The sequence below is a fragment of the Ceratotherium simum genome, chromosome 7 (assembly GCF_057802395.1).
Source record: "Ceratotherium simum simum isolate JZ-2026a chromosome 7, ASM5780239v1, whole genome shotgun sequence".
Classification (NCBI taxonomy): domain Eukaryota; kingdom Metazoa; phylum Chordata; class Mammalia; order Perissodactyla; family Rhinocerotidae; genus Ceratotherium; species Ceratotherium simum.
In genome coordinates, this window is record NC_141906.1 from 11,637,166 (window position 1) to 11,655,657 (window position 18,492).

General features: G+C 37.4%; 1 protein-coding gene across 1 annotated transcript in view; it reads right to left on the bottom strand.

The window, feature by feature from the left end:
• ZDHHC13 (zDHHC palmitoyltransferase 13) overlaps window positions 1-18,492 on the bottom strand; it is a 51,061-nt gene that overhangs the window by 22,617 nt on the left and 9,952 nt on the right. Inside the window, exons 2-8 of the mRNA XM_004418514.2 lie at window positions 12,301-12,446; window positions 9,188-9,310; window positions 7,825-7,902; window positions 6,256-6,400; window positions 4,355-4,419; window positions 2,802-2,964; window positions 2,441-2,566 (exon numbers count right to left, since the gene is read on the bottom strand). Coding sequence (XP_004418571.1) covers window positions 2,441-2,566; window positions 2,802-2,964; window positions 4,355-4,419; window positions 6,256-6,400; window positions 7,825-7,902; window positions 9,188-9,310; window positions 12,301-12,446 — 846 coding nt within the window. The remainder of the gene's footprint in view (window positions 1-2,440; window positions 2,567-2,801; window positions 2,965-4,354; window positions 4,420-6,255; window positions 6,401-7,824; window positions 7,903-9,187; window positions 9,311-12,300; window positions 12,447-18,492) is intronic.

Below are 18,492 nucleotides of genomic sequence, written 5' to 3' on the forward strand. Positions count from 1 at the left end.
CCAGGGCTACGACCCAGGAGAAAACTCGGTGTTCATCAATAGCAGGTGGCAACACCACAGGTGAACAACGTCCCGGGACTGTGTGCAGGCAGAAAGGGGAAGAATCTCGGCCAACACAAACACTGACAGGCAAAAAAGCTAAGTCCCCAAAGGTAACTAAGAAAGAGTGACCAGTGTGACCAGAAAGGCAGATGAGAACCAGGAGAAAGGTTCCAGTGAAACCAGGCAAGAGAGTCTCAAGAAGGGAGTAGTTTCTTGGTGCCAAATGTCACACGGAGGCCAAAGACTGAAACACGTCCACAGGACGCTAATAATTCAGGTTTTTCTGGAAAAGTTAAAAGAATGAAACGTCTATGAACCAAAAGTGTGACCATCGGCCAGGCATGACGTCTGTGCAATGCACTAACTGCAGTCTACACGACCTGGGGAGCAAGCCGGCTTTTGCAATAGCAAAGGGAGGAAATACACTCTGCCCTATCTTCTTCAATTTCTACTTCTCTAAGCCATACTCCGAGGGTGGATAATTTCAAATGATATCAAGTCTTTAAAACGTTTCCAATTTTAATATGCATGATAACACAAATAAGCAAGTTTAGATTTTTTTTAAAAAGTAAATTTAGAATCTACAAGCAACATAATCTCAGAACAGAAATAAGAATTAAATATGGATCTTAAGATTTTAATCCCAGATATAACACTCAGAGATGAGTCACACTATTTACTCATTCAACAAATATTCCAGTGCATGTTGTATGCTAGGTGCTGTTACAGGCACTTGGAACACATCAACGAATTTAAGGTCTTCTCTCACGGAGCTTAAATTCTAGCAGGGGAAGACATACAGACAAACGTACTAGTGAATTTTACAGTGTATAAAAAGCTGGATCACACAGGGCCTTGTAAGCCACTGTAAGGACTTTGGCTTTTATTCTGAGAGACGGGGGAGACAGTGCAGGATTCTGCGCAGATGAATGACAGGATCTGACCTACATTTTAAAGATTCATGTAGCTGCAGTGTTGAGAATAGACTGGAGGTGATGGGGGGGCAGAGAGAAGTCAGACAACTGCAGCAATCCACATGAAAGATATTGTGGATGGACCAAAATGCCACTGGCGGAGTGGGGAGCAGGAGTCAGATTCTGATATAAACTGAGGGCAGAACTAGGCAGTATGTTTTTCTGATGGACTGGATCCATGGCAATGACAAAGAAAAGGCAAAGACGGCTGGAAAGCTGGAGTTGCCACCTGCTGAGACGGAGAAGGCTGTGGATGGAATAGTTGGGAGGGTGGGGAGAAGATGAGGAGTTCAGGTGTGGATGTGTTACGTCGGAGATGCCTGTCAGACACTGAACCAGATAAGTCAAGTAGGTAACTGGATATATGAGTCTGGAAAGGTCTCAATTAGAGATAAATGTGGGAGCTGTCAACATATAGATGGCTTTTAAAGCCATGGAAGTGCGTGACATCACCAAGGGAATGAACAGACAGAAAAGGGGTCCAAGGACAAAATCCTGGGGGCCTCTGCCAATAAGCGGTTGGGGAGAAGCAGAGGGGTGGCAAAGGAGACTGAGGAGTAACCGTTACTTCCTTCTCTCTCCCTCCACACACCTAAATGTAAAATAGGTGTAGTACCCACGACGACCCTCTGCATAGAAATCTAGTGTCTGTTAATCTAGAATCATTCTGAAAGTGTAAGCACTAATTATTTTTAGATAAGATGATACAATCTATCATATTTGAAAACACTAAAAATAGTGGAATCAATTCAATACCCCATTTTAACAATTTGAATTAAATTCACTATTATGACTTAGATTTTTGTTAGCCGTTCATAAGAACAAACGGAACTTCCTAACTTTTTCTAGTGCTCAGTTCACTTTTAAGGACAGAAGAACACCACTCAGAAGACTGCTAAGTTAAAAAATGAACAAAATTTGGGTTTCACCTCTCAAAATCCCAGATGTTTTTTATTTTATGAAATGACATCACATCCTTGAAGTTTGCAACATTGTCACCTTTCAAGTCTAACTCCTCATGATTCTAACAAAACACTCTGAATGAATTTTTCTATTGAAAAAAATTTTAATAAGGAACCAGCTCTTTAAGAAAAGCTTCTATAAAATTCCTTGCAACAAAGTATTTTTCTTTTCACTTCTCTAAGAATCTAAACCATTTTTTGTTTCAATTCACTCACTAAATACACGTGGAAATATGCCATGATATTAAAAAAGTAACATGCAGTTTTAGAGCCATCTAGCTGAGGACCAACGATAAACTGCCAATCAAAGAGCGAAATCTCTGCTGTTGAGGTGTGGGATGCACGGGAAAGATACAATCGGCAGATATAATGCAGCACTAAGCCTACTCCCTGGTTTCCCCTGATGCCTTAAAAAACAAAATAAATAAACAAAATATTCTTAGCGCCCACATATGAAAATACCTCGCAGTTCCGCAGCCACCTCCAAAGTCTGAACTTTTCGTTGGCTCTCATTTTGGCTTCCATTTTTAGCAAGTGAATAATGAGCCGATTTTTGTTTTGTAGAGCCATATCGAGAGGTGTGTCTCCCTTTAAAAAAGAATGAAAGAAAAAGTTCAGTTATATTTTCACTATATTATGAATGCTAAACATTTTATAAAAACTCACCAGAATCATAGCCTCAACACATTTATTGCGAGGGTAGCCACCTATCATTGTTTATATCTACCTTGTGGTAACTGAAAACGTATATCGCTTATCTTTATGTTAATCTACCAATCTTCTAACTGAAGATATAATAAAGGAGAGCAACACCTGGTCATACCTTAACATTTCGGACATCCAGGCTAGAACCAGCTTCCAAAAGTTTATCGACGGCATTAATATTTCCTGCTGCAACTGCCCAGTGAAGCGGAGTGTTCTGGTGTATTTTATCAACCACATTGAGAGCAGGATTAAACTTTAAAAGAAATCCAGTTGGTTCTGGCCTGTCTCAAAACAATAAAATACCAAGGGGTATTAAAAGAAATGATGATTTGAAGGGTAAATGCAAATAATGAAACTTTTAAGCTAATGTACCAATTAACCAATCAGTAAGTATTCCAAACAACTGAGAAACTTCTTTGTGCAGAGTTCTAGGTGCTAATAGGAGAGATCCAAAAAAAGAAAAAGTGACAGTCTGCTATATAGATAATATAATTATTTTAACATCAATACAGTGAAATAGCTGCTTTTGTTTTTCAAACTTTTACTTTCATCTTGTTCTATTGGTTAACATCTTTTTTAAATCGTAAATTTACCTCTGGCCAATATTAAATGATACGTTAAATGATACGTTTAAAGACTAAATGTACAACATTGTAGGTAAGGAGATAAACCAAAAACCAACTTCACGTTCTCCTTCCAACTAATTATTAAATAAGTCAGGTATAAATAATGTCCTAAAATATTTGTGTATCTTAGAAAATTATAGACTGGAAGAACAGAATTCAATATTTTTACTTTACCATCAATACCTTCCCTACCTTCATGACCACTCAAGAGATTCTTTTAATAAAACAACATCCTACGTTACTTATTCTATCAAGATCTTTAAACACTATACCCGACTTCAGAGTTATCAGCGAAGACGACAAAATGTTTAACAAAATTCTACCCCAGCCCCACCACTCCGCTAACAAAAAAGAAACGGCATTAGAATTAACTCAGTTCCTTGGAGAGAAGTCCTAAGTAAAACCAGAAACAGACATTAAGTACAACAATGGAAACAAACTGTAAAGGGAAAACTGTAGCATGTATTTGAAGAAGAAGAACACTACATGCTGGATTATATGGTGGTCATTAATCACACATGTTTATAAAATAAATACACAGAAAAACTTAAACAGGTAAGTACCTGATATGAACATATAAACAGACTCTTTTTACGGATCAGCTACATTAATATTTTCAGAACAGTCAACAATGTCAGAGAACCTTAATATTTACTGTTTTCCAGAAACCAGATTTATCATCTAGATCTCAAATTATGAGGACATTTAAACATGCCATTTTTTCTTAACACAAACTAAGAAATCTAAGTCATGTTAACAAGTATATGCTATGGAATCTCCATCTGTTCAATAAGGAAATTTTTTTCTTATTAGTAGCTTTCAAACTTTCCCCCAAAGCTACCAGAAAAGAGAAAATTTACTTCAATGGTGCTTTTCTAACTACAACTACATTAAAAGAGCATATCACAGTCACAGGGTGGAAAATCTTATTTTCTTCCTCAGAATGCAGCGTCATCTCTCATAGACTGAGATACTTAAAATTATGTATATGGAAAAGAAACTGTTGGAAACAAGAATCAAAATGAGACAACTGAATTAAACTCACCCAAGTACTTTGTGAGCTGCTAACATGAGAGGTGTCTGCCCATTTACATCTGTCATATTCACACTCTGGTCAAAAAGAAGAGTAAATCAGCATAACTAAACACAAAGTTCTCTTTCTTCTCTTAACAGGAGTATCTCTTTAATACACTCAACACAACCATTGTGACCACAAGAAGGGTTCAAATATCATTTGAATAAAAAAAAGTTCTGCTTCACATCCCTATGGTAAAAATCCACTAATTTCTACAAAAATGTTTTTGTTTTTCCTGAGGAAGATTCACCTTGAGCTATCGTCCGTGCCAGTCTTCCTCTATTTTTTTAGTATGTGGGCCACCAGCACAGCACAGCCGCTAACAGAGCGGTGTAGGTCTGAGCTCGAGAACCGAACCTGGGCTGCTGAAACAGAGTGCACTGAACTTAACCACTAGGCCACAGGGCTGGCCCTCTACAAAATATTTTTAAAGGGAAAATCTAAATATATGACTTAAAGTATTGTATGATGTGAATGGAAGAGAGCTAAGGGAAAGAGAAAAACGTTGATAATCACCATCAAATAAAACAGACTGCAGCGACCATAGAAATCATCTAGCTCAGACCTTAAGTAACACATTAATGCATACTATCATCCTACACAAAGTCATCCAGGCTCTACTTAAACACTTCCAGTATTGGTAAACTCTTTATCTTTTGAGACAACTCGTTGTATTTTTGGACTTAACATATTATGTTCCAAATAGTAAAATATGAAAAATTCTATTTTCTAGAATACAGAAAAAAAAGGAAATCACATCACCACGAGGATATGCCCCTTTAATAAAAGGGGTCCAGGTTTGAGGTGTACAATAAGGGTTCCAACAGAGCCAAAGAGCAAGCTTCAGTTACTAAAGAGTCTCACGGGCCTTGGAGGAATACAGCCTGGGAAGGAGCCCAAAGAGAAGCAGTAAGGACTCCTCCTCATACCTCTTTCCAAAATGAGACCCAGGAGGTTATAATTATTCTATTTCAATTGGCTAAGTCTGAGAGAAGGTGCTTATTTAAAGAGAGTACAATCATTCCAACAGCACTTGTGCAAACATGTTTCCACATGTTACAGGCGAGTCTGCTGATACATAAACGGCTATCAGAAAGCATACCCCAGGCAGTGAAACTCCCATTGCCAATAACCTATAATTTAACCTGTGCCATAAATGGATGCCTCTTAAGGCAAGTCATTTTTCATAGAATTACTTTAGAGAACAATAAGAAGCATACATTCAACTTGGTCTCCCATTTGGACTCAAATAATGAAAGCAAATAACGGGTTAATTTAGAGATGTGACTACCATTTCTACCTTCAACCAGAAGAAAAATACAGGCTTTGAAGTCCCATTTTTAAAAAACTCTGCAAATTACTAGGCTCATAAGGAAAACTATTAAAGGCTTACAAGTTTCAGAAACATCTGTCATACATTACTGAGCTAAATGACCTGTCCTTTTTGCACCAAGGAAGCTGGAAAAGCAGTATTCAACAGCTAGACTTACTGAGGCTAATATCTGAATACGTGGATATCTATAACTTCTACTTTAAAAAATGAGGACACGGGCCGGCCCGGTGGCGCAAGCGGTTAAGTGCGCGCGCTCCGTTGCGGCGGCCCAGGGTTTGCCGGTTTGGATCCCGGGCGCGCACTGAAGCACCGCTTGGCAAGCCATGCTGTGGCAGCGTCCCATATAAAGTAGAGGAAGATGGGCACGGATGTTAGCCCAGGGCCAGTCATCCTCGGCAAAAAAAGAGGAGGATTGACAAATGTTAGCACAGGGCTGATCTCCTCACACACAAAAAAAAGAGGACAGACTACTACTAACCATCTTCCCAACCTCTCAGATCTACAATAGCTGGAGCGTAAGATACATTTCAAAACATACCTGTCCCTTTGCGATGAGATACGCTATAACAGGCATGTGCTGAAATAACACTGCCAGGTGGATGCTGCTGAATCCCTCCCCGTCGAGGAGACTGGGGTCTGCACCACACTGCAGTAATAATATGACCATAGGTAAATGCCCTTGTCTGTAAATAGAGGATAAAAATCATACTGTATCCTGTAGCATGCAGAAAAAGAAAAAAGTCCAGGGAGAAACTGATATCCCTAAGATATGAGGGATTTTGATTAGATATAAACAGTATTTCCTAACAGTAAGATTTTTAAACACTGGAGATTGTCTAAACATCTTTTACTTAGATGCTCCAAACTCAGAACCATCTGGACAGCCCTTCTTGAGTGCAGGTGATAAACGTAACCTCCCAATCCACCTTAAACCTTACGTTGCTACCAGAGCATGACTAATGCTAAAACTGAAAACTTCAAAACCACTCACACTTCACTGCTGCTAATTTAAAAAAAAATAATCATGAGCCAGATATGTGGAAGTATAACATTTATAGACTGCAGGCACACTGTGAGAATATTATTCTTAGAAACTACACATTTTTATACTTGAATATGGTTCATTTTCCATGTAAAGCACTGTTACTTCAGTAGCTTAAAGGGGATGAACTAGCCCTAGATTCGTCAAAACTCTTGGCTATGGAGAAAAGACTCAACTCCTTGCCTTAAATGAACAATGATTCACTTTAGTTTCAGGTTCACGCCAACCCCACCAACCACACAGAGTAGAGTTAAAATGAAAGATGAAAAAGTACATATTAACTTCAGCTTCAGACGGTCAACACACAACGGAGAAAGAACTGATTGAGTTTACAGTTCACTGAACTGTCACTTTTATCCATGTGACCAAATAGAAAAGATATTTATTGGATTATAAAAAAGAAAGTATAATACACATATTTCAGTTTGAGCAGCATAGTGGAGCCCTAAATTAAACACAAAAAATATCGTCTCATGGGCCGGCCCCATGGCTTAGCGGTTAAGTGCGTGTGCTCCGCTGCTGGCGGCCAGGGTTCGGATCCCAGGCACGCACCGACACACCACTTCTCCGGCCATGCTGAGGCCGCGTCCCACATACAGCAACTAGAAGACTGTGCAACTACGACATACAACTGTCTACTGGGGCTTTGGGGAAAAAAAATAAATAAATAAAAATTAAAAAAAAAAAATGTCATCTCTGCAAACTCTAAACTGTAATCTTTTTTGAATGAAGGGAGAAAAGAAAAAGAAAGCCTTTCAAATTGTCTGTAACTGCAATTTCCAATGTGGTGGCCACTAGCCCCACATGGCTATTTAAATTTAAATTAGCTAAAATGAAGTAAAATTAAAAATTCAATTCCTTAGTTGCACTAGCCACATTTCACAATTCACATTTCATACTTCACTAGCCACATTGGCTAGCGGCTACTATAACGGACAGCACAGAAGGGAACGTTTCCGTAATTACAGAAGATTCTGTTGGAAAGTGCTGATCTATAATGTTCAGAAAATGAACTCAAGTCACTTGATTTTGAACAGCAATTTCAGTGTTTATAGAAACCTTTACCTGACAGCCCAGTGAAGAGGAGTTGAATTTAAATCTCCACCCAACTGATCTACCACAGCACCTTTTGAAATATAAAACCTGTTAAAAGCAGACATAAGTGAAAATAAGATTTAAAACTTGAAATTCATAATGAGAAAGAAAACATTAATTTTTCTTAGTAACAAATGAGTTGAAAAACAGAAATTATGATAATAATCTTCAAATCTGCAGAAAGATTCACACAACAGCATCAAACAGACCCCTGGTGAAATAATTCTTGGCATGTAAGTAATTACTCCTGCTGTCATGAGCATTCCATAACTCACATACCACACACGTGATAACTACTCCCTGCATATTCTAACTACGATGTTCTCGAAATGGTTTGTGTTCAAAAGGTTTAGGATCACACAGATATTCTACTTGACTTGCAAGAAGAAAGGTCAAATTATGTCACTTTTAACAGTTTAAAATTAGAATTATTATATGGGAATGAATTGTAAAAGTAAGTAGTAAAAAATTAATTCAAAATCCCTTCAGGAAAGTTAGACATTTTGAGTGTTTTGCTTTCTATTTTGGGAGCACAGACTGACGCACTGTACACAGTGAACCTATAAGGTAAAGAGACTTATTTTCTTCTGTGGTTTACAGGAATTCGTCTCATTATTTCAAAGTTGTGCCTCACGTATCATATTCTCTAAACAATACACCAGTTTATTTCCACAGAAAAGGAGTTTTACCTGTGAGTATAATATGTGTTAGAATATTTTAAACTTTAGTATATTTTTATTTTCTTAAACCTCAAGGATTTTAAACATGTATAATACAAAACATATACACATGTATATTTTACATGCTAAGGTATAAAACAAAGAAAGAAACAAAAAAAAAATGGGTAGGCAGTAGTGCTTCAGGAAGGAGAAATATTTTATACAATCCAATACATGCCTACTTAGAAATGTATTCCATACTTAGTTAAAAAAAACTGTCTATTCCTCCTGGCATTATCACAACAGAAAGCATTTCAATGTTTCTTTCTAAAACAGATGAAACTTTCTGTTCTATCCTGAGGAAGTCTGTTATGCTTTTTCTTTTCCAAAAATGTGCACTTTCATTTTCAGGTTCGTTTCCTGAACTTTATTCTTTATGATGGGCCCCCATGGCTTTATCTTAAATTTTCCTTTTTGGGCCAGTGCGAGTCTCTGAGGTCCTCTTCCATGCTATCATAACCGATGGGTGTGACACAAAGTTCCAGATATTCATTTACAATAAAGGATTACAGATGGTTCAACATCCATACTTGCACTTGAAGAAAAAGACAAATGAAGGTGAGGTCTAGAATTATAAATACACACTTAATTAACACACATATATGCCATCTTACTTTACAAGATCCAGCCTGTTGTTAATAGCAGCCCAATGAAGAAGCGACACATTTTCTTTGTCTGGTTGCCTGACATCATATCCTGCTTCCACCAACTCTTTACATCGTTCAAAAATCCCATATCTCAAATGAGAAAAAAAAGAGAGGCATAAATGACACCATTAAAATAATTTCAAATAGCAAAATTTCTTGCTTTTACCCTGTCTTTATCCAATCTGTCTTTCAGCCAACACAGGAACATGGTAATTAACAAAGATATACACAAAGAGGACACATTGTAAAGCCAAAAACAAAAGTAAACCTGGTTTACTAAATTGATAGATTAACCCATTTGATGGTGAATGTGATTTTCTTAAATAAACTTTAACATTCACATTTGCCCTCCTTCGATAAATTTCAATTGATCTTTCACTATATGCCAGGAATACATGGTGCCAATTCCTGAATCAAACTAAGCCCATGCAACGACCTCACGATAACGGAAAGCAAACCTGGAATGGGATAAACTCAACAATAAAATATGGACATGGTATAGTGAGAGCAGACGAATGATTAGTCCTTTCTAAAGGAGATGAAATATAATAAATGAGCTATATTTTACAGAATAAGAGAGGGCATCTCAGGCAGAGGGAATAGCATGTATAAAAATCAGAGATGTGAAACGGCATGGATGTTCAGAGACAGATAAGCAATTCAGCACTGCAGAAGCATAAAGCATAAACGAGGGAACGGCAAGAGATGAGGCTAGAAAAGGCAGGCAAAGATTGCATGGGCCTTCCATGCTATGCTATGAAGTTTAGACTTTATCTATGGTTCAAAGGGAAACCACTAGAGATTTTAAAGAAGAAAATACTCAAGACTTTGAGTCTTAAGGATGATCACAGTAGTGGCAGTATGGAAGCTGATTAGAGGAGGGTGAGGCAGAGACTGAGAGAACGGTTTAGAGCCTCTTGCAATAAACACAGATAAATCCCAAGTAAGAGGGGCAACAGGAATGGAAAAGGAAGGATGGACTTGAGAGTTATTTACGAGCTATTTACTGACTATCAGAGTGAAACAGGAGAGAAATACCTCTTTTTAATGCTATAATAATTTTTTAAATCATTTATTAGCAATATTTCCTTTCAACAGAAACTCTTAAGTCCCAGCAAACCATTCAGCATTTTCTTTGAAACATTTCTATTTAGAGGGACCCATAAGTTTCAACAGGCCCTCAAGGGTCAAAATCAAATCAAATGGCAGAATTGTCTCTGTTTCCCACACTGTTAAATTAAATAATTTCTGCCTCACCAAAATGTGTGCCTTTGCCTATCTGTCTGTCCATCTTTATGGCATTTTTTACAAGATAGAGATACCTGTTTGACAATGCTAAGTGAAAATATTAATAAGAAGGAATTGTTGATAATGATACATATATTTATATCCTCCATCTTTTAAACGTCAACTTCAACATTTTACTGGAAAAGAAATATTCCCTTTATTTGAGAAATATAAGAGTACACACTAACTAGAATTTTTAGTGGTTTAGAAAATGCACACACACCCACACACATCCTAGCTCTCTTTTGCCCTTCCCAAATACTACCTAAAGATCCTCCCACAACCACTCGAGTAGGTCCAAGACCTAAAGGAAATTTTAGGAAAGATATAAAATGTGAGTTCTGGGCCGGCCCAGTGTCGTAGTGGTTAAGTGCACGTGCTCTGCTTTGGTGGCCCCAGGTTCGCAGGTTCAGATCCCGGGAGCGCACTGAAGCACCGCTTGTCAAGCCATGCTGTGCCGGCGTCCCATATAAAGTAGAGGAAGATGGGCACGGATGTTAGCCCAGGGTAAATCTTCCTCAAAAAAAAGAGGAGGATTGGCATCAGATGTTAGCTCAGGGCTAATCTTCCTCGCAAAAAATAAAAATAGAAAAAATAAAATAAAAAATGAAATGTGAGTTTTTACTGAGATTCCCTGTAAATGTAGCCTAATTTCTCACATTTATCATAACAGAGCTTTACTGGTAGCAGAGAAACATTTAAATGTTTCCATTCTAATCAAAGCAAATATTTACCTTAAGAACACTCTCATCTTCACATAATAATATAAACAACATCAAATAATATTCACCTAAAGTAGTGGTTCCTAAGGCCTCTGAAGTTCACATAAATTAGGAATTAGAATGCTCAAATAATTGTCAATTATTTTTTAACTAACATAATAATACATTAGTCTACATTAAGCCAAACAGGCCAATTAATCGCTAAATATCTTTGCTTTTGACAGAAATTACATCAAGTTAGTGTGGTAACATTAGTTCTTTTCACGCTGATTAGAAACTCTGATGGGCAGATTTATATTCGTTTACTAAGAAATGCATTACTAATTAATGTAGTCTGATAGGCAATATATTTTAAAATATATTCAATGGCAAGAGGTGGGGTGGATGTTGATAATCAGTAAGATCCACGAGGATGAAAATGTTGGAAATGATTTAACGCAAATATGGAGATTTCAAGAGGAAACTTTCAAAACAAAACTTCCATTTTCAGTGCAAGGAAAACCAACTACCATATGTTTCGAGTGGCCAGAAAATCTATTTCTACTTCACTGCCTTTTTTCTGGTGCACCTAGTATAACAGATACATAGAAAGTAATCAATCAACAAATCTTTAAAAGATCCATAAATGTGTGAGGTGATATTTTTCCATCCCATCTACATATTTAGGTTGTAGTACTTTTTAAAAGACTCAGATTTGTGTTTCAAAGTCTAGTTTTAGTGTCATTTTAAATCATTCATTCACTCGACATTTATTGGGCACCTAATTCAAGACAGGAACTGTGCAAAAGAACTGGGGATACAAAGATGAAAAAGTCATGCTTTTGCAAAGGAGCTTCTCACAATCTAGTGGGAGAGCCTGGTGATAAACAGCCGAGGTGCACTGCACTAAGTGCTCTGACGCCCATACGGCAAATACCCTAGTGCCGCAGCAGGAAGTAAGGACGGGATCCACTGGAGGGCCATGAACTGCACACGCAGGATTACAATTCAGCAGAACGCAAGGAGAAAGCAGTGCACGGGAAGACTTACTGAGTAGCTTTGACAATGTAAACAGTGCACGGGAAGACTTACTGAGTAGCTTTGACAATGTCACAGTTACTAGAGTCCTCTACAAGAGGCAGAGCTTCTCTCGCCTTGGCAAGTTCTTTGTTTCCATGTGCACAGACTCCATGTCGACCAAATCCTGGCGGGTGGGGGCCATGGCTGTGATTCCTGCACTGCAGAGTAAGAGCAATTTGAGAAAGCATAGCAAGAGAATTAACGTCACGCTCAATTACATAACAAAGCATTTGCTACTATCAACAATATCTATGTTATTAATTAGAATTTTTTTTTGTCTTTGAGGTGTATTCTAGGAAAGATTTTCATCTTAATTCTGTTCACTAGAATTAGATGCTTAATACTAGAAAATTCTAAATGACATATTTTGTCACAAAACAAAGGTCATCTGCAAAGGCACCAATGGACCTCGTTACTTGTAGTAGGTGGACGGTGATGGCTACTGACAGAGTAGGAAGGTCACCAGGCCTCTGCTTTGGGGGGTTGTGGCAGACACACTCTGAGGATACCCTCTAATGAATCAAGTTCTTAAATGTGTATAACTGGAGTCCCAGGACAGAAGGGGAAAATATTTTTTTAATATCTGAATAAACAATAGCCAAAAATCTTCCAAATTTGGTGAAAATTATAAGCCCACAGCTCGTAGAAGCTCAACAAGCCCAAGCAGGATAAACCTCAAAATCTTGCGCCAAGGTATATCATAATCAAATCACTAAAAACCAACGATAAAGGGATAACCTTAAGAGCAGCATAAGGAAAAAGAAACATTATTCAAAACAACACAGATAAGAATGAACTCAGACTTCTCATCAGTGAGCGCAAGCCAGAAGACAAAAGCACAACAGTTTTAAGGAGCTGAAAGTAAAAACTGTAAACCTGGAAACACCAGCAAAACATTCTTCAAAAATGGGGGCGAAATAGAAACTGTTTCAGAGAAACAAAAGCTAAGAAAACTCCCAGCAGACTTATACTACAAGAAACGATAAAGGAAGTTCTTCAGGCTAAAGGAAAATAATACCAGATGGAAATCCGAGTCAATACAAACGAATAAAGAGTGCCAAAAATGCATGGGTAAACATAACAGACTTCTTCTCATTTATTAATTTCTTGGTGATAGTAGAGAAATGGAAGTATACTGCTGTAAGAGATGCTATAACAGTATTTGCAGGTAGACAGTGATAAAGTGTATAGTGTTAGCCTAAGAGCAACTTCTAAATAAAGCAAAGAGGTATAAGTGACAAGCCAATAGCAGAGATACAATAAAATACTTAAAAGATACTCAATTAAAATTTTTTAAAAATTCAGGAAAAGTAGGAAAAAAAATGAACAAAGAACAGAGAAGAGAAAGGAAAACATACAAGATGATATATTTACACTGAACCAAATTGATAATTATGCTAAATGCAAATATTTAAAAAAAAAACAATGAAAGACATTGTTAGATTGGATTTTAAAAAACTACAACTATATGCTGTCTACAAGAAAACCATTTTAAATATAAAAACATACATAGGTTAAAAGTAAAAGGACAGAAAAAGGTATGCTGTGCAAAAACAGTAAGCATAAGGAATGTAGTGGCTATGTTAACATAAGATAAAGTAGACATCAGCACAAGAAATCCTACCAGAAATGAAGAGGGACATTTCATAATATTAAAGAGGCCAATTCATCAAGCAGACATAACAACCTTAAATGTGTATGCACCCAAAAGGAACTTGAAAATTCATGAAGCAAAAACTGATGGAACTGAAAAGATAAATAGAAAGATTCACAATTATAGTTGGATATTTCAACATTTCTTTCAGTAACTGATAGAACGAGTAAACAGAAAACCACACTGGATAGAGAAAAGGATAGGAATCAGAAAGGGGCAGAGAAGACTTAAAGAACACTATCCACCAACTCAATCCAATTGACATTTTCATAAAACTTTACCCAACGAGAACAGAATATTCTTTTCACGTGCATACGGAATACTCATCAAAATAGACGATATATTGGGCCATTAAATAAGTCTCAACAAACTTAAATGGATTGAATTCATACAGAGCATGTTCTCCGACCAGAATGGAATTAAATTAGAAATCAGTAACCAAAGGATATGTGGAAAATTCTCAAATATTTGGACACCAAACAACACATTTCTAAATAACCCACAGGCCACAGAAGAAAACAAAGAAAAACTAGGAAATACTTCGAATTGAATGAAAATGAAAACGTAATGTATCAAAATGTGTAGGATGCCACCTAAGCAGTGTTTAGAGTCGATTTTTAGCTTTAAGTGTTTACAATGGGAAAAAAGAAGAGTTTAAAACAAATGATCTAAGCTTTCACCTTAAGAATCTAGAGTAAGAAAACTAAACCCAGAACATCACTGAAACCAAAACCTGGTTATTTGGAAAGAATAAATCAATAAAATCGATAAACCTCTAGTCAGACTGATAAGAAAAAGGATGTCAATGACAAATAGATTTTAAAAGAGGGACATCACTACAAGATTCTACAAACATTAAAAGCATAATAAGAGAATATTGTGAACATCTTTATGTCCCAATTCAACAACCTAGAGGAAATGCACAAATACCTCTAAAGACACAAGTTATCAAAATGAATTTAAAAAGAAACAAGTAGCACTTTATTAAAGAAATTGAATTCATAATTAAAAACATTCCCATTAAATAAACATACCAAAACTACTCCAGGCCCACATAACTTATAACTTAACTGGTGAACTGTATCAAAATACTTAAGGAAGAAATGATACCAATTCCTTCAGAAAATAGAGGGAATGCTTCCCAGCTCCCTTTAGGAAGCAGCATTATCCCGATACTAAAAACCAACAGACATTACAAGTAAAGAAAACTATAGACCCAGTATCCTTCATGAACATAGATGCAAAGATCCTAAATAAAATATAAGCAAATTGCATTCAGTAATACACAAAAAGGACAGTATACATTATGACCAGGTTTAAACATTTCAAAATAAATCAATACAATTCACAATATTAACAGAAAAAAGGAAAAAAAATATATATATATATACTCATTTCAGTAGAATAAAGCATTTGACAAAATTCAACACCCATGCATGATAAAACTCTTGGCACACTAGGGAAACATGGGGAGTTGCTCAATCTGATAAAGAGCATTTATAAGAAATCTACAGCCACCACACACTTAATGGTAAAAGACTGAATGCTTTAACTCTCAAGACTGAAAACAAAGCAAGGATGCCCACTATCCCCACTTATAATCAACAATGTACTGAAGTCCTAGACAGAGTAACAGCGTAAGAAAAAGAAATAAAATGTATACAGATCAGGGAAGAAGCAAATTCATCATTATTTGCAGGGAACATGATCATTTACAAAGAAAATCCTAAGGAGTCTTTTAAAAAATCTATAATAGCATCAAAAACACTCAAAATGTTTTTATGCTGCATCCAGTGTTTTTAGTTGCATTCAAATGGGAAGTTCACATCAAATACCTAGCAAACGACTCTTAGAAATCAAAACCAGCTTATTACTTTATAATCCCATTTTGTTCTTTACCATAAAGTTGTTACCCAGCTTTCACCAACCTTCTTCACCAGACCTGTCACACAACAACTTTTCACTGTTGGAAAAAAAATCATTCTCAAAGAATGAAAACACATTAATAGAAAATTGAAGATATTTGAAACAATGTGCCTAAGTCAATTCTCCAGGAGATCCAAAAAAGGTTTAAGAAATTACAGTTTTACTGAAATAAGTCCATAACCCCTGAATGGGTTACTCTGAAGAGGCAAATGCCTTCTTTAAAAAAGTTAACTTGGGGCCTGTCCAGTGGTATAGTGGTTAAGTTTGCGTGCTCCGCTTCGGCAGCCTGGGGTTCATAGGTTGGGATCCCACGTGTGGACTTACACACCGCTCAATAAGCCATGCTGTGGCAACATACCACATACAAAATAGAGGAAGACTGGCACAGATGTTAGCTAAGGGCCAATCTCCTCACTAAAAAAATTTTAAAAATAAATAAATGTTAACTTACAGTAACACTGATTTTTTTGGTATAGAGTTCTATGAATTTTAACATATGTATAGAGTCACATAATCACCACCACAATCAGGATACAGAACAGTTCCAAAACCTCAAAACACTTCCTTGGGATATCCTTTGTAGTTATACCCCACCTCTACCCCATCTCCTGGCACCATTGATATGTTCTTTGTCACTAGTTTTATCTTTCCCAGAATGTCATAAAATGGAATTATACAGCATATAACCTTCTAAGACTGGTTTCTTTCACTCAGTATAATGCTTTTGAGATTCATCCAAGTTGTTGCATGTTATTAATAGTTCCTTCCTTGCTGTATAGTATTCCATTATATGAATGTATCAGTTTATCCATTTAAACAACCCATGTGGGTTGTTTCCAGCTTTTGACAATTATAAATAGAGCAGCTATAAACATTCACGTACAAGCTTTTGTGTGAACATGTGTTCTCGCTTCCTTCAGAGTGAGACTGCTTGATGTGCCATTGTGATTTATAATAAGAAATACATATTTAGTCTTCAACTCTGTTTCAGGCACAGAGCTCCTAAAACTCTTGGAATTTCCTAAGTGATGAGAGCTATAAAGATGTCTTGTTATGTTAATGACACGACTTTTGGAAAGCACAGAAAGATGAGGGCTGCTTGCCAAGAGAACCAACTACTCGATTAAAGGGCTGGAACTTTCAGTCCCACTCCCCTGACCTCCGGGGAGCTGAGAGGGGCCGGAAGTCGAATCAATCAATGGCCAATGATTTAATCAATCATGCCCATGTAATGGAGCCTCCACAAAAACCCAAAAGGACAGGGTTCGAAGAGCTTCCAGGTTGGTGAAGACGCAGAGATTTGGGAGCATGGCACGCTCGGAGAGAGCATGGAGGCTCTGCGCCCTTTCCCCATACCTTGCCCTATGCATCTCTTCATCTGGCTGTTCCTGAGTTATATCCTTTTATAATAAACTGGTAATCTAGTGAGTAAACTGGTTTCCTGAGTTCTGTGAGATGCTCTAGTAAATTAATGGAACCCAAGGAGGGGGTCGTGGGAACCTCTGATTTATAGCCAGTAGGTCAGACGCATGGTGGTCTAGTGGTTAAGATTCAGCGCCCACAGCCCAGGTTCATTTCCCAGTCAAAGAACCACACCATCCGTCTATTGGTTGTCATACTGTGGTGGCTGCGTGTTGCTGTGATGCTGAAAGCTATGCCACTGGTATTTCAAATACTAGCAGGGTCACCCATGGTGGACAGCTTTCAGCAGAGCTTCCAGACCAAGAAAGATTAGGAAGAAGGACCTGGCCACCCTCTTCCAAAAACACTGCCCATGAAAGCCCTATGAAGAGCAGCAGAACATTGTCTGATACAGCACTGGAAGGTAAGAGTATGGCGCAAAAAGACTCGGCAGGGTTCTGCTCTGCTGTACATACGATCACTAGGAGTCGGAATCGACTCGACAGCACTAACTACAGAAAGCTCAGAAGCACAAGTGACAACTTGGACTTGAGACTGGCACCCGAAGTGGAGGGCAGTCTTGTGACACTGAGCCCTTAACCTGTGGGATCTGATGCTATCTCTGGGTAGACAGTGTCAGAATCAAGTTGAGTTGTAGGACACCCAGCTGGTGTTGAAGAATTGCTTGGTGGTGTGGAAAAACTCCTCCCCACATGGTAATCAGAATCAGAATTGTTACTTGACCATTAGGTAAGTATATGTTCAATTTATAAGAAACTGCCAAATGATTTTCCCGAGTGGCTGCACCACTTTGCATTGCCACAAGCAACTTATGAGAGTTCCAACTGCTCTGCATCCTCCCCAGCTCTTGGTACTGTCAGTATAGTAGATGCGTAGCAGGATCTCATCACAGCTTAATTTGCATACCCCTAAAGGCTAAAGAGATCGAGCGTCTTCTCATGTGCTTATTTGCCATCTGTGTATCTTCTTCGGTGTCTGCTCACGTCTTTTACCCATTTATTAATTGGGCTGTTTGTTTTCTTACTGTTAGGTATTGAGAGTTCTTTATATTATATATTCTAGATACAAGTCCTCTGTCAGATATGTAGTTTGCAAATATTTTCTTCCAATCTGTAGTTTACCTTCCCATTTTTTTTTAATTGATGTTTTAATAGTTTTTAACATTGTTAAATTTTGGGTTGTACATTTTTGTTTGTCCATCA